The 12,876-nt window shown below is 45.7% G+C and overlaps 1 protein-coding gene across 1 annotated transcript; it reads right to left on the reverse strand.

Moving 5' to 3' along the window:
- Positions 1-2,185: 2,185 nt before the first annotated feature.
- LOC144585027 (uncharacterized) lies at positions 2,186-11,452 on the reverse strand. The gene is made up of 3 exons (XM_078382468.1): positions 10,635-11,452; positions 4,328-4,347; positions 2,186-3,108 (listed from the first exon to the last, which is right to left on the reverse strand). Exons 1-3 carry the CDS (start codon positions 11,146-11,148, stop codon positions 2,233-2,235), a joined length of 1,410 nt encoding a protein of 469 aa, XP_078238594.1. The 5' UTR covers positions 11,149-11,452; the 3' UTR covers positions 2,186-2,232.
- Positions 11,453-12,876: the final 1,424 nt, after the last annotated feature.

A 12,876-nucleotide genomic window follows, 5' to 3' on the forward strand; every position in this document is an offset into this window, starting at 1 on the left:
GAACCTAAAATGCAAACACATTAAAACACTGGTTCTCATAATCTAGAAAGACAGAATACATCTTCAGAAGACTTCAAACTTCCTAAGAATAGAAAGATAAAAAGGAAAAAAATATAATTTTAAATGAAAGACATGCAAAAGTATTTAAACTTTAAAAATAAATATATACAAAGTAAAAAAGCATTATTTGACTCAAATGGTTTTTTAAACAAACAGAAAATTATGTTCTCATCCAGTCATGTGTAAAATCCATTGATGGCTGTCACTGCCTGACAGTTATCTTTCCTCTCTTCCAAGGACTTTCACCCTGTATCATGAAACCAAACATCTATGTTTCTCCATCCATTCCCTTCTAATAACACTTTGTGTGAGCTCTCTCTCAATATTTATATCCCTTTGTTCTGCATCAATCAGCAAAACCAAATTTTCCCAAGGCTTAGATTTCCCAGCCTCTGAGAAGCTCAGATGTTAAGGAGCAAAGGATTTGGTCACCTCCGACCCATTGCAATCCAGCGCCCGAAGAGTCCGGAGCTTGAAAAAACCAAACTTTCCACTCCTTCCAAAAATCCCTGCCATTAGAAAGCAGTATACTCTAAATATAATAGCACAGAAGCACCTAGTTCTTCCTAAATAATATAGTATATTCACTGGTGGCGCAGTGGTTAAACCGCTGTAAAGGTTCCCCTTGACAATTTTTTTTGTCCAGTCGTGTTCAACTCTAGGGGGCGGTGCTCATCCCCGTTTCCAAGCCATAGAGCCAGCGTTTTGTCCGAAGACAATCTTCCATGGTCACATGGCCAGTGCGACTTAGACACGTAACGCTGTTACCTTCCCACCAAGGTGGTCCCTATTTATCTACAGTGGGGTCTCGACTTACGAACATAATCCGTATTGGAAGGCAGTTTGTAAGTCGAAAAGTTCTTAGTTCGAATCTGCATTTCCCATAGAATTGCATTGAAAACCATTTAATCTGTATCTGCTCTTTTCCGTCCATAGAAACTAATGGGAAGCTGCTATTCCGCCTTCTGCCACTAGAGGGGGATATTTTTTCTTTTTTCCCTTAGGTTCAGGAAATGAGGAGGAAGGCAGGGAACAGTTTGCAAAGCACTTTTTAAACCTTTTTTTTCAACAAAGCCAATTTAAAATCATGTTTTAAAGCATGTTGTACTGATTTTTTCAGCACAAAGACACACAGGCAGGGTTTTTAGGTGCTGAGCAAGCCTCCCCAAGCCTCTTCAGAGCCAGCCGATCAGCTGATAGGGGGGAGAGGGGGGTGCAGGAGCAGGGGGGGAGCACAAAAGGGCTGCCAGGCTCCCTTCTGGTGTGGGCTTTTACCTGTTTCCTGCTCTTTTTCCTGCTGTTTGGGGGCTACCAAGGCCTGGTAAGTGACTTTCTTTTATTTATTTTTAAGTTTCTGACCCTTTTTTCCCCCTCCAGAAGCCTCTAAGGGGAGGGAGGGGGGACTTTTCCCCCTGTTCATAACTCGAGGGAAGTTCGTATGTCGAGTCCTTATTTCCCCTATAGGGCGGGTTCGTAAGTTGAATTGTTCATAAGTAGGGTCGTTAGTAAGTCGAGACCCCACTGTACTTGCATTTGCATGCTTTTGAACTGCTAGGTTGGCGCTGTACTGCAGCTAAAACTGTGCCCACGACCTGGGGTTCAAATCCCAGGTAGCTGGCTCAAGGTTGACTTAGCCTTCTATCCTTCTGAGGTCGGTAAAATGAGTACTGAGCTCGCTGGGGGGGCAATGAGTAGCCTGCATAATTAAATTGTAAACCGCCCAGAGAGTGCTTGAAGCACTATGGGACGGTATATAAGCAGCACACTTTGCTTTTTGCTTTGGTACCCTCTTTAAAACTCAATTACTATTATTATTTATGAGGGTAAAGCATTCTAAACCAAATGACAGCTCCTCTCTCTTCACTACTTGCTTTCTTTCATCAGTTATCCTTAGAATATCCATTGCACAATATATGCTTATTCTCATTTTTTAAAGCAAAAAGTTCCATGTCTATTTTCTGGCATCTCTCTTTTAATTAATGATAGAAGTAAAACACATCACAAATGGCACTTCAAAATGCACTCCATTTCTTTTCTCTCTGTTTTGCATTTAGTCAGCTTTTGATTGCTTAATCTTTCCAGTGAAAACCAGCACAAAACTGAATGAATTTCTTCTGCCTTCTTTAATTATCAGGAGTTCTGAATAAAGCTCTTTCCACATTCCATGCATTTCTATGGTTTCTCCCCAGTGTGAGTTCTTTGATGTCTACTCCGGTGACTGCTCTCACTGAAGCACTTTCCACGTTCCGTGCATTTATATGGTTTCTCCCCAGTGTGAGTCCTTTGATGGGACCTAAGATTATCACTGCGACTAAAGCTCTTTCCACATTCCATGCATTTATGTGGTTTCTCCCCAGTGTGGGTCCTTTGATGTACCCTAAGCTGACCACTGCGACTAAAGCTCTTTCCACATTCCATGCATTTATGTGGTTTCTCCCCAGTGTGGGTCCTTTGATGTACCCTAAGCTGACCACTGCGACTAAAGCTCTTTCCACATTCCATACATTTATGTGGTTTCTCCCCAGTGTGGGTCCTTTGATGTACCCTAAGCTGACCACTGCAACTAAAGCTCTTTCCACATTCCATGCATTTATGTGGTTTCTCCCCAGTGTGGGTCCTTTGATGTACCCTAAGCTGACCACTGCAACTAAAGCTCTTTCCACATTCCATGCATTTATGTGGTTTCTCCCCAGTGTGGGTCCTTTGATGTACCCTAAGCTGACCACTGTGACTAAAGCTCTTTCCACATTCCATGCATTCATGTGGTTTCTCCCCAGTGTGAGTCCTTTGATGTGACCTAAGGTGAACATTCTGACTAAAGCTCTTTCCACATTCCATGCATTTATGTGGTTTCTCCCCTGTGTGAGTTATTTCATGTTTCCTAAGGTCACCGCTGCAACTAAAGCTCATTCCACATTCCGTGCATTTATGTGGTTTCTCATCAGTGTGAGTCCTTTGATGTGACCTAAGGTGATCACTGCGACTAAAGCTCTTTCCACATTCCAAGCATTTATGTGGTTTCTCCCCAGTGTGAGTCCTTTGATGTGACTTAAGATGACTACACTTACTAAAGCTCTCTCCACATTCTATGCATTTGTAAGTTTTCTCCCCAGTGTGAGTTCTTTCATGTCTCCTCCAGTTACTACTCTGACTGAAGCTCTTTCCACATTCCATACACAGATACTGTTTCTCCCCTGCATGTGTTCTTTGACGGCTACTGAGGTGACATGGAGGTACGTGGTTTCTCCCCTGCGTCAGTTCATTCATGTGAAGTCCATGCCTGGCCATTCCTATTTCCATTTCTCTGTTTCCTTGCTTGATTGCGAGTTCCTGCCCAGGTTGCCCCAGATGCTGCTGGGCAATTCTTCCTCCCCTGTTCTTCATCATCTGGTAGATTAGAAAAAAGAAGAGAAACCATCACTTCCAAAATATGCAGGATTATGGAATGAGGTGTTCGGGCTCCGCCTGAGTCACAGAGAAGGAAGGAAAGACAGCCAAAAAGGCAAGGGAAGAGAACCAGGGAGGGGATGATGCCAGACTGGATGTTCCTTTGGGGTTGAGGTTGGAAGGGCTGTTCATTGATGGACCTTTTGGAGGGAGGAGTCATGAAGGGAAGATCATTTCCACACCCAAGTAAGTACAGTGCTGCCTCGCTTAACGAGCGCACCGTTTAATGACAAATCTGCATAATGACACATTTTTTGCAATCGCTAATGCGATCGCATTGTGATGTTTTAGGTTACTAAACATAGCATTGCGATGATCGGTAAACATTTTGCTTACCGATTATCGCATTGCAATGTTTTTAGAACAGCTGATCGGTGGTTCCAAAATGGCCGCTGCATCCACAAAATGGCCGCCCACAGCATTTTTGCACCGTGCCCTCACTGGGCAGCGAAAATGGCGGCTGGATGGAGGATTCCCCACATAGCGGTGAGTTTTCCCCCAATAGGAACGCATTAAATGGAGTTTAATGCATTCCTATGGGTTTCCTCCCCCCGCATAGCGACGAATACAGATAGCGACGTTAATCCTGGAACGGATTCATGTTGCTATGCGGGGCACCACTGTACATTAAATCCAAAGTATATTAACTCTTTTTCCTTCTCAATTTCTCCCCAACGGTTGTACTTAAGTTTCCAGAAAATTAGAAAGGAATTCCTCAAAGTTGATTAATTTGCTGGGTGGAAGCCCTCAAGAGCTGGTCTTGGGTGTCCCCCTGCCTTATTATGGCATCTATGAGGGGATTGCCTGGCAACCCGTCGACGCGCAGGGGAGAGGTTCTGGCTCCGCCCAGGGAAGAACAATGGGGACCCAATGAGAGCTCGCTCCTCCTCCTGCTCCTTACGCATCACCTGTCTCCGGGCAGAAGCCCATCCCTCTGGAAGGCTGACTGGGCAAGAACCACCTGCTTTAGTAGATGCTCATTTTTTTAAAAAAATCCTCCCTCAGGAGAGAGATGAAAATATCTATTCCACCCGCCCTTTCAGGCTCTGCCCCTTCTGTTCTGCCTCCCTCCCCCCCACCCGCTTTGTCGTCCACCTCCCCTACCGCCATCTTTCCCTTTCCATTCAGGGAAAAAAACGAGGAAGAAGAAGAGCAGCGTTGAAGGGAAACCGGAGGTGGGAAGCCCCGCTCTGGCCCCCTCCTGCCCCCCACCTCTAGGATCCCCCGGGGGGAAAGAGGCCGCTTTGGAAGGGGGAGGGGATTCCTCGCAAGTTTCCCGCCAGGGGACTGGCAAGGAGGTGAGCCCTCAGTCGGGGGGGGTGCAGGACCGCTTTTTTGGGGGGGCTCAGGAGTTGCAGAGATGGAGAAAACCCTTCTCTTCCCCCCCACGAACCCGAGACCCTCACAATCCGCTCGGTCTGCGGGCCTCGCCCGGTTTGGGGGGAGGGGGTCTCTTTGTTTTGGTCCCTGCCTTCCTCCTCTTCCTCCTCACATGGGGGGGCTAAATTGGGGGGGGGTGATCGGGAAGTCTGGGAGGGGTCTCGATCTCACCCTCCCCCCCAGCAAGACACCCGGGCCTTTTTCTCTGTGCGTGTCGGTGGGTCCTCCTCGACACCCTTCTTTCCCCCAGATCTTGCACGCAGCCTTTCGGGGGGGGTGGCAGATGAGGGGAAAGGTGGGAAGCGGTTCCCCTTGCTGTTTCTCTTCCCCCCAATTTCTCCTTCCTCCAGCAAACCCCCCCAAACTTCACCCCCAGGTCGAAAGCGAGGTATGGGATGCAGTGGGGAGGAGAAAGGGAGGGAGGGGGCTGCAAAGGGCGGACACAAAGGGGGTCCCAGAAATGGGGCCTTTGTGGTGAAGAGGGGGGTCTGCTTGGAGCGATGGGGCTCCCCTCCTTCCCCCCATACCTGGCCTGCCATCCTGAGCCTCTTCAGGATCCCCCTCCCCCCTCCCAGTCTATGGGGTTCGAAGGGGACTCTTCAGAAGCATCTCTTGGTTCAGTGGATCTGGATGAGGGAGAGGGAAGGGCCGACCAGATCCCCCTCCCCAACCAGATCCCAGGGTGGTGATCCCCTGCAGGAAGGGGTATGTGTGGACGGAGGGGCTTGGTGCTTCCCGGATCGGGACCTGGACGGAGGTGGGGCTGCTACCCTCTGTCATTTTTGCCACTTTTGCAGGGGTGTAGTGCCATCTGTAAAACATTTTGAGGATATTTTCTCCTAAGTTTACCGGCTTAATCATTTTATAACAATCTTTCCACATCATTGTCCAGTGATCAATATCAATATTATAACCGAGGTTACTTGCCCATTTTATTGTCTCTTTTACCCTCTCCTCCTCCAGCTCATATTCCAAAAAGTATGTACAGGGGTGCCTGGAATAGCGAGCACTTCTATTAACGATGAAATCGAATAGCGATGAGTTTTTCGGGGCATTTTATCGCTTTGATTAGCGATGTTTCCTATGGGCAATTTTCAAATAGCGATGGTCAGGACTGCGCTTCGAATAGCAATTACATTTTAGGTCCCCTGTTTTCGATTAGCGATGGTTTAAACAGCCCCGTGTTCGCTATTTTTTAAATGGTTTAAAGTTAAAATGTCCTGTTTGAAATGTTTGAAATCGTAAAGTGCACTTAATAAACCCTTTGTTAACTCAATTTGACTTTGTTCTGACTCTTTTTAAATTTGTTGTCGATTTTTGCCCCCCCGTTGAGATGTATTGAATAGGTTTCAATGCATTTCAATGGGGGAACCGCGTTTTGAATAGCGATGTTTCCTATGGAGATTTTCAATTAGCGATGGCAATTCGTTCCAATTGGAACAGATTAGCCGGCTTTCAATGCATTTCAATGGGAAACCGCATTTCGAATAGCGATGAAATCCAATAGCGATGTTTTTTGTGGAATGCATTAACATCGCTATTCGAGGCACCACTGTATACATTTTCTTTACTATTTTCTCATCAGTATGGATCCATAGTTTGTCCACCTGGACTTCACCCTCAAAAAAGCCCATGTTTTTATCTTTTTTATATCTTGATTCTAGTTTATTCAGTGACCACCAATCTGTCGCCACCCCTAGTTCCTCTAATTCCTGCTTATTTTTTATATTTTGTTCTCTGTTGAGTAATTCTTTATAAGTTAGTAACATTCCTTTCTGATTTAATACTTTCAACGCAAAAGCTTCTATAGGAGCTACCCATATTGGAATTTTCTTGTATGTTTGTGCTTGAAATTTATGCCACTCTTCAGTTTCTTAGGTCAGTCGCTGATTTTCTTTTTTGTGGAAATGTCGGGACGAGAAGGTGCCTTGGCTTTGTGCAGTTTAGAGGCTTCCTTGGACCACAGGCAAGGAGATGGTAAGAGCTGCCTGATCAGCAGGGGAAGGCGCTAATTTAGAGACCTCCGAATGTGGAGGAGTTGGTGAAGGGAGGGAAGGAACCTCCATAGTGAGAAGGAGAGACTTTTCATAGAGGAAAGATCTAAGGCGTTGGTGCCTGAGCTTAATGGCTTGTTTAGAAAAACCCCTTGCAGGCAGTGCAAGTCTGATGGAGGTGGGATTCACCCAAACAAAACAAGCATTTGTCCTGGTGGTCTGACAAAGGAATTTTGCAGGAGCAGGTGCCACACTGCTCGAAGCCTCGAGGGGCCATAAAACAAAAGGGGAATCCAGGTGAAGGGAGGGGAAAAATATTCACTCTGCTCTTCCTAATGTCCTACTGGAATGGAGGAAAGAGGAACTGAAAGGAAGATTGACGGGCCGGAGCCTATACCATGTTGGGGAGGGAGAACTCAACTGTTTCTTTTTCAAAGCTCTAGAATCTTCCGGACGTCCTGCACAGGTGCAGGATTAACCCATTTGTGTGAATTCACAGAGACCACAACGAAGAACCATTAAATGGAGGCTACTGTCCATTTTGGGCACAAGATTTGTCAAAAAATATAAATCAACAAAGGCAGGAGAGAGAGAGAGGAAGGACCTAACGCAAAGCTGAGTTTGCAAGCCTTAAGGATGTACACTAGTCCTTAAGGTAGCATTAAGCATGGGCTTTGCTATCTTTTTCACTAGTTACCAGAATCCAGCAGGAATCTTCTCCCCGCAGCTAGAATTCTAGTCCTTTTAGCTAAGAGAAAAGACATCCAGGCTCTCAGAGTTAGGTATATCGTCATGGACAAATGCCCTTGTGAGTGGGGTTATACCAGGTGTTATACCAGTGAGGGGCCTCCAACTAGTATCTCACCTGACCAATTTGCAGCATTTTTAAAATCTAAAGTGGAAGACATCTGCTGGGAGCTCTCTCCTTTTTTGAACACAGTAGATCAAGCAGAGACATCCGGCGCTCTGCCTTGCCCGATGGGACTCTCTCTGTCTCGCAGCCTTTAACACCAGATATGGTGGACAAAGCGCTTGACTGCTGTTGTGCCACCACCTCCTCCCTTGACCCTTTCTCGGACTGGCTAATCAAAGCAGCCAGGCTTAAAACAACCAAATGGGCCACAGCAATAATTAATGGGTCTCCCCAAGGAGAGACCCATTAGGCCCATAAGGAAGAAACCAAGTTTGGTGGCGGACAACACTGGCAATTATAGGCCCATCCCCAGTGTTTCTTTCCTCAGCAAAGTTGTAGAGAGGGTGGTGGCTGGCCAGTTCCAGGCTCTTTTGGATGAAACCAATGCCCTGGATCCATTCCAGTCGGGCTTCAGGCCGCGCCACAGTATGGAAACAGCATGGGTCGCCCTGCTGAGGGAGGCCGACAGGGGCAAAACATCTTTGTTGGTCCTACTCAGTATCTCAGCCGCCTTTGATACCATTGACTACGGTATTCTCCTGGGGAGGATCTCCGAGCTGGGAATTGGTGGTCTGGCGCTAGCCTGACTCTGATCCTTCTTGGAGGAACATCTTCAGAGAGTACAGTTTGGGGAGAATGTTTTGGCCCCGTGGAGCCTCAATTGTGGGGTTCCGCAGGGCTTGATTATTTCCCCAATGCTGTTTAATATCTACATGAGGCTGCTGGGTGGGGTCATCAGGAAGTGTGGGGCTTCGTGCCATCAGTATGCTGATTACACCCAGCTCTACATCTCCTTTTCTCCAACCACAGTGGATGCTGTCCTGTCCCTTCAGCGCTGCCTGGAGGCTGTACTGCAATGGATGCAGGAGAATCGGCTGAGGCTGAACCTGGACAAGACGGAGGGGTCCTGAGGGTGCGTGTCTCCTCCATCAGTAGTTTGGGAAACTCCCTCTCTTTTGGGGGAATAACTCTCACCATGAAGAGTGAGGTTCGCAGCTTGGAGTTTCATCTGGTTCCAGCACTCATCATGGAAACCCAGGTGGCGTCAGTGGTCCGCTCTGCCTATTTCCACCTGTGGGGGATTGCCCAGCTGCCTCCCTATCTTGATGTTGGGGCACTCACCACTCTGGTCCATGAGCTTGTAGTCTCGAGATTAGACTACTTTAATGCGCTCTACTTGGGGCTACCTTTGAGATTTATGTGGAAGCTTCAATTGGTGCAGAATGCGGCAGCCAGACTTCTCAGTGGGATGAGAAAATATTTCTCCCACTCTGGTTGCCTTGTATTGGCTGCCCGTTCGTTTCCGCATTGATTTTAAAGTGCTAATGATGACATATAAAGCCCTAAACAGTTTAGGACCTCGATATCTAGTGGAACACCTCCTCCCACCTAGATCTACTGGAATTACTTGTTCTAGCCAGGAAGGGCGGCTGAGGGGCCTCACGCCGAGGGAGGCCTGGAGAGAAAGAAAAAGAACCCGGGCCTTCTTGGCAGTGGGCCCTTGCCTTTGGAGCAGTCTGCCCCCGCAGATCTCTCTGACTCCCTTGTTGGGTTTTCAAGAGCAAAGTGAAGACCTGGCTCTTTAAGCAAGCTTTCCCTCATGTCATCATTTGAATAGTTTTTTTCCCATCTTGAGCTATATTACTACTCTGCCAGATATAAATTTTTTCTCCCTGTGCTTTTAATGCTGCCCTTTACATGGAATTCAACCATTTAAAAATCTTGAATGCTATTTGTCACCTTTCTGCCTGTCCCTTGGTTGTTTCACCAATCAAAGGGCACAAGAAACTTGTCGTGTCGCTGCCACCAGCTGATTACATCAACATCATGTATCATTAATCATAGAGTCCAAGCAATTTGTCATTTTAAAAAGAGCCAAATAGTAGTCGTTTATTATTACAGGTGATGAAGGTACAATCAGTGTCGTTAACACTTAACAAAACATCCCACTTCATCCACTCTCAACTGTGCACTCTCTCTCCACTCTAGATTCCAAAATCCTCAAATCTAAACTCCCATCTCGAAATCTAATCTCCTCCTCCTCATACAGAGACTCTTCTATCTCATGACCCTGCTTCAGAGTAAGGACCCCTTTGCCACCTGATGTGAAGGAGATTTCTAACATGACACCATTGATAGAAGTGGCCAAACTTTCAAAGCTGGTCACAACAAATTAATCTCAAATAACCAAAGACCCACCAGTCAACCTCAGAACTGTTCTCCAATGTGGGGTATTTATTGGAGACAATGATCATGGAATGGCACAATTTCCCTCAAGGCCAATTTGGCCAAAGTAAACATCTCCTGCAAACAGTGGCCTTTTCTACTCAGGTCACCTCTGGTGTCCATCACAGGCATCGTTTCATTTCCCCATTACCAATTCCAAGACAGGCCTTTCGAATTTAAGTAACTACACATTTTACTCAGTGCGTTTTTAGACCTGGGGTCCATTTCTGGTTAAATTTTCCCCCTCAATGTCATGGTTAATTTCCTGAGTGCTGAAATAGTTTATCTTTTTACTCAGAAGATAAAATGTTGCATTCTAGGATAAAGTAGAAGTCCCATCTGCCTGTTCTAAACATATTTCTTGATTAATAGGACTAATTAAAATGAACTTTTTCCACATTCCATGCATTTATATGGTTTCTCATCAGAGTGAGTCCTTTGATGTAAATGGAGGCAACTGCTGTCATGGCAGAACTTTCCACATTCACTGTTTTTCCTCTCTGTGAGTTCTCTTATGTGAACTATGACTCTGAAGCTCTTTACACATTCCATGCATTTATATGGTTTCTCTCCAGTGTGAGTCCTATGATGTGAACTCAGGGCAAAACTCCAACTGAAGCACTTCCCACATTCCATGCATTTGTACGGTTTCTCTCCTGTGTGAGTTCTTTGATGTAAACTAAGGCTATGTTTTAGACTGAAACTCTTGTTACATTCCATACATTTGTATGGCTTCTCCCCAGTGTGAGTTCTTTGATGGGAACTGAGGCTATTGCTGTGAGTGAAGCTCTTTCCACATTCCATGCATTTATATGGTTTCTCCCCAGTGTGAGTTCTCTGATGCAGATTAAGGCTATTGTTTAGACAGAAGCTCATTCCACATTCTACACATTTATATGGTTTCTCGCCTGTGCGAGTTCTTCGGTGACATCTCAGGGAACTGCTCTGCCTGAAGCTCTTTCCACATTCCATGCATTTATATGGTTTCTCCCCAGTGTGAGTTCTTTGATGAGATCTCAGGGAACTGCTGTGACTGAAGCTCTTTTCACACTGTAGGCATTGGTATTGTCTCTCATCTCTCAGAGGGTTTTCACATGAAGTACAATCACTGTGCATTGTGATGCTCATTCCTTGTTCTATGTATTGACTTCGTTTCTCCTCTGGGTGGACTTTGTCAAGTCTATTGTCATCTGAGGTTCCCTTGAATGTTTATCTGCCCAGGGAACCTTTTCTCCTTCCTTTCCTTTGTTGATTTTTTTCAAGTGATCAGAAGTGCACCAATACCAAGAGAAGCTGGAGATTTCTTGATCTGTCCTTTTTCCTGGTTTTAATCTTCCTTTTTCCTCCTTTTAAGTGTGTAGAATTTTTTTGGTGCTTCACACTTGATTTTTATTACTGAAACAATGACTGGCTCCATAGAATTCCAGTTGTCCTGTTCATCACCTGATGGAGAGGAAAAAAATATGAAAGAGGAGTGCAACGTAAAAGAAATAGCTTAATTGTTCGGATGAGTTGAAATCCCCAGGGCCAGATGAACTGCATCCAAGGACATTGAAGAAGCTGGCTGAAGAAACTGAACAACCACTGTCTAATATTGTCTTGTCTTCAGGGGAGATGGGTGAAGAGCCAGACAGGTGGAGGAGAGCTGACACTGCCCCTGTCTTCAAATAGGGGAAACCAGGGAATTGCAGACCTGTCACCCTGACATCCATCCCAGGGAAAATTCTAGAGGAAATTACAAAGCAGGCACTCTGAAAGCACTTTGAAAACCATGCAGTAAGGAGGCGGGGCTTGTCACAGGACAGTCAGTCATCTCTGGGGAAGCTCCTGGGGATAACTGGAACTGCCCAGTCTGGGGGTCCCTAATGACAACAGGGTTTGCAGGTGAGGCCAGGAGAAGCCTACCTGAGCTGTGAGTGAGCATCCGAAGAATGAATGCAAGGCTGCAACCTGACATTTTTTCCCTCTGAAGAGATCACGGAGTACAGACTGGGTCTGGGAGCCATCTTGGCACTCAGCTGTGAGTAACCCACCCACCCTGGAGGAGAGGAGAATGGAGAATTACAGTTAAAAACTGACAACAATAAATAAATGTGAAGCCCTTAATCTAAAAATGAGCCTGTAAAGCTACAAGAGCCAAAAGGAGTGGAGGAGCTAGTTTACCGGCTCTGCTGCTATGCTATTTCAAAAGCGAAGCCAGCTCCTTGCAGACCAGCTAAGGCCAGTAGCCAGATGGTGAGAGAAAAGAAAAATAAAGCTGACCCTGAAAAACTATTTGATGAAATAAGCAAACATGGACAGAGCTTGTCTTGTTACCATAAAGAATTGGACAGACTTCTTAATAGCAGATTGAGCATCTTCGGGACTATATATTACCCCTGAGGGGGAGGAAGCCCCTCCTCGGAGGTTACAGCTGTAAACAATAGTATAAACTGTCTGAAATCAGCTGGGAGAGTTATGTTTCTAAAAGTGAACGGTGTAATTGAAAACAAGGACTGGAGTTGTGGACCGGATTTATAGTGGAAAGAACATACAGCGGGCCCTCTACTTACGAACTTAATCCGTTCCGGAACTCCGTTCGTAACTTGAAAAGTTCGTAAGTCAAAACCAATTTTCCCATAGGAATGCATTGAAAACCATTTAATCAATTCCGGCTGTTTTTGGTTCTTAAGTCGAGCAGCAGTTTGTAACTTGAATCATTAGTTCCCATAGGAACTAATGCAAAGCTGCTTAATCCATTCCTACCACTAGGGGCAGAATTTGTTTCTTCCCCCCCCTTTTAACCTAAGATGACTTAGGTTTTAAAAAAAGGAAAGAAAAGAGGGAGGGAAGGAAGAAACAGACACCATTTCAACA

The sequence above is a fragment of the Pogona vitticeps genome, chromosome W (assembly GCF_051106095.1).
Source record: "Pogona vitticeps strain Pit_001003342236 chromosome W, PviZW2.1, whole genome shotgun sequence".
NCBI lineage: Eukaryota > Metazoa > Chordata > Lepidosauria > Squamata > Agamidae > Pogona > Pogona vitticeps.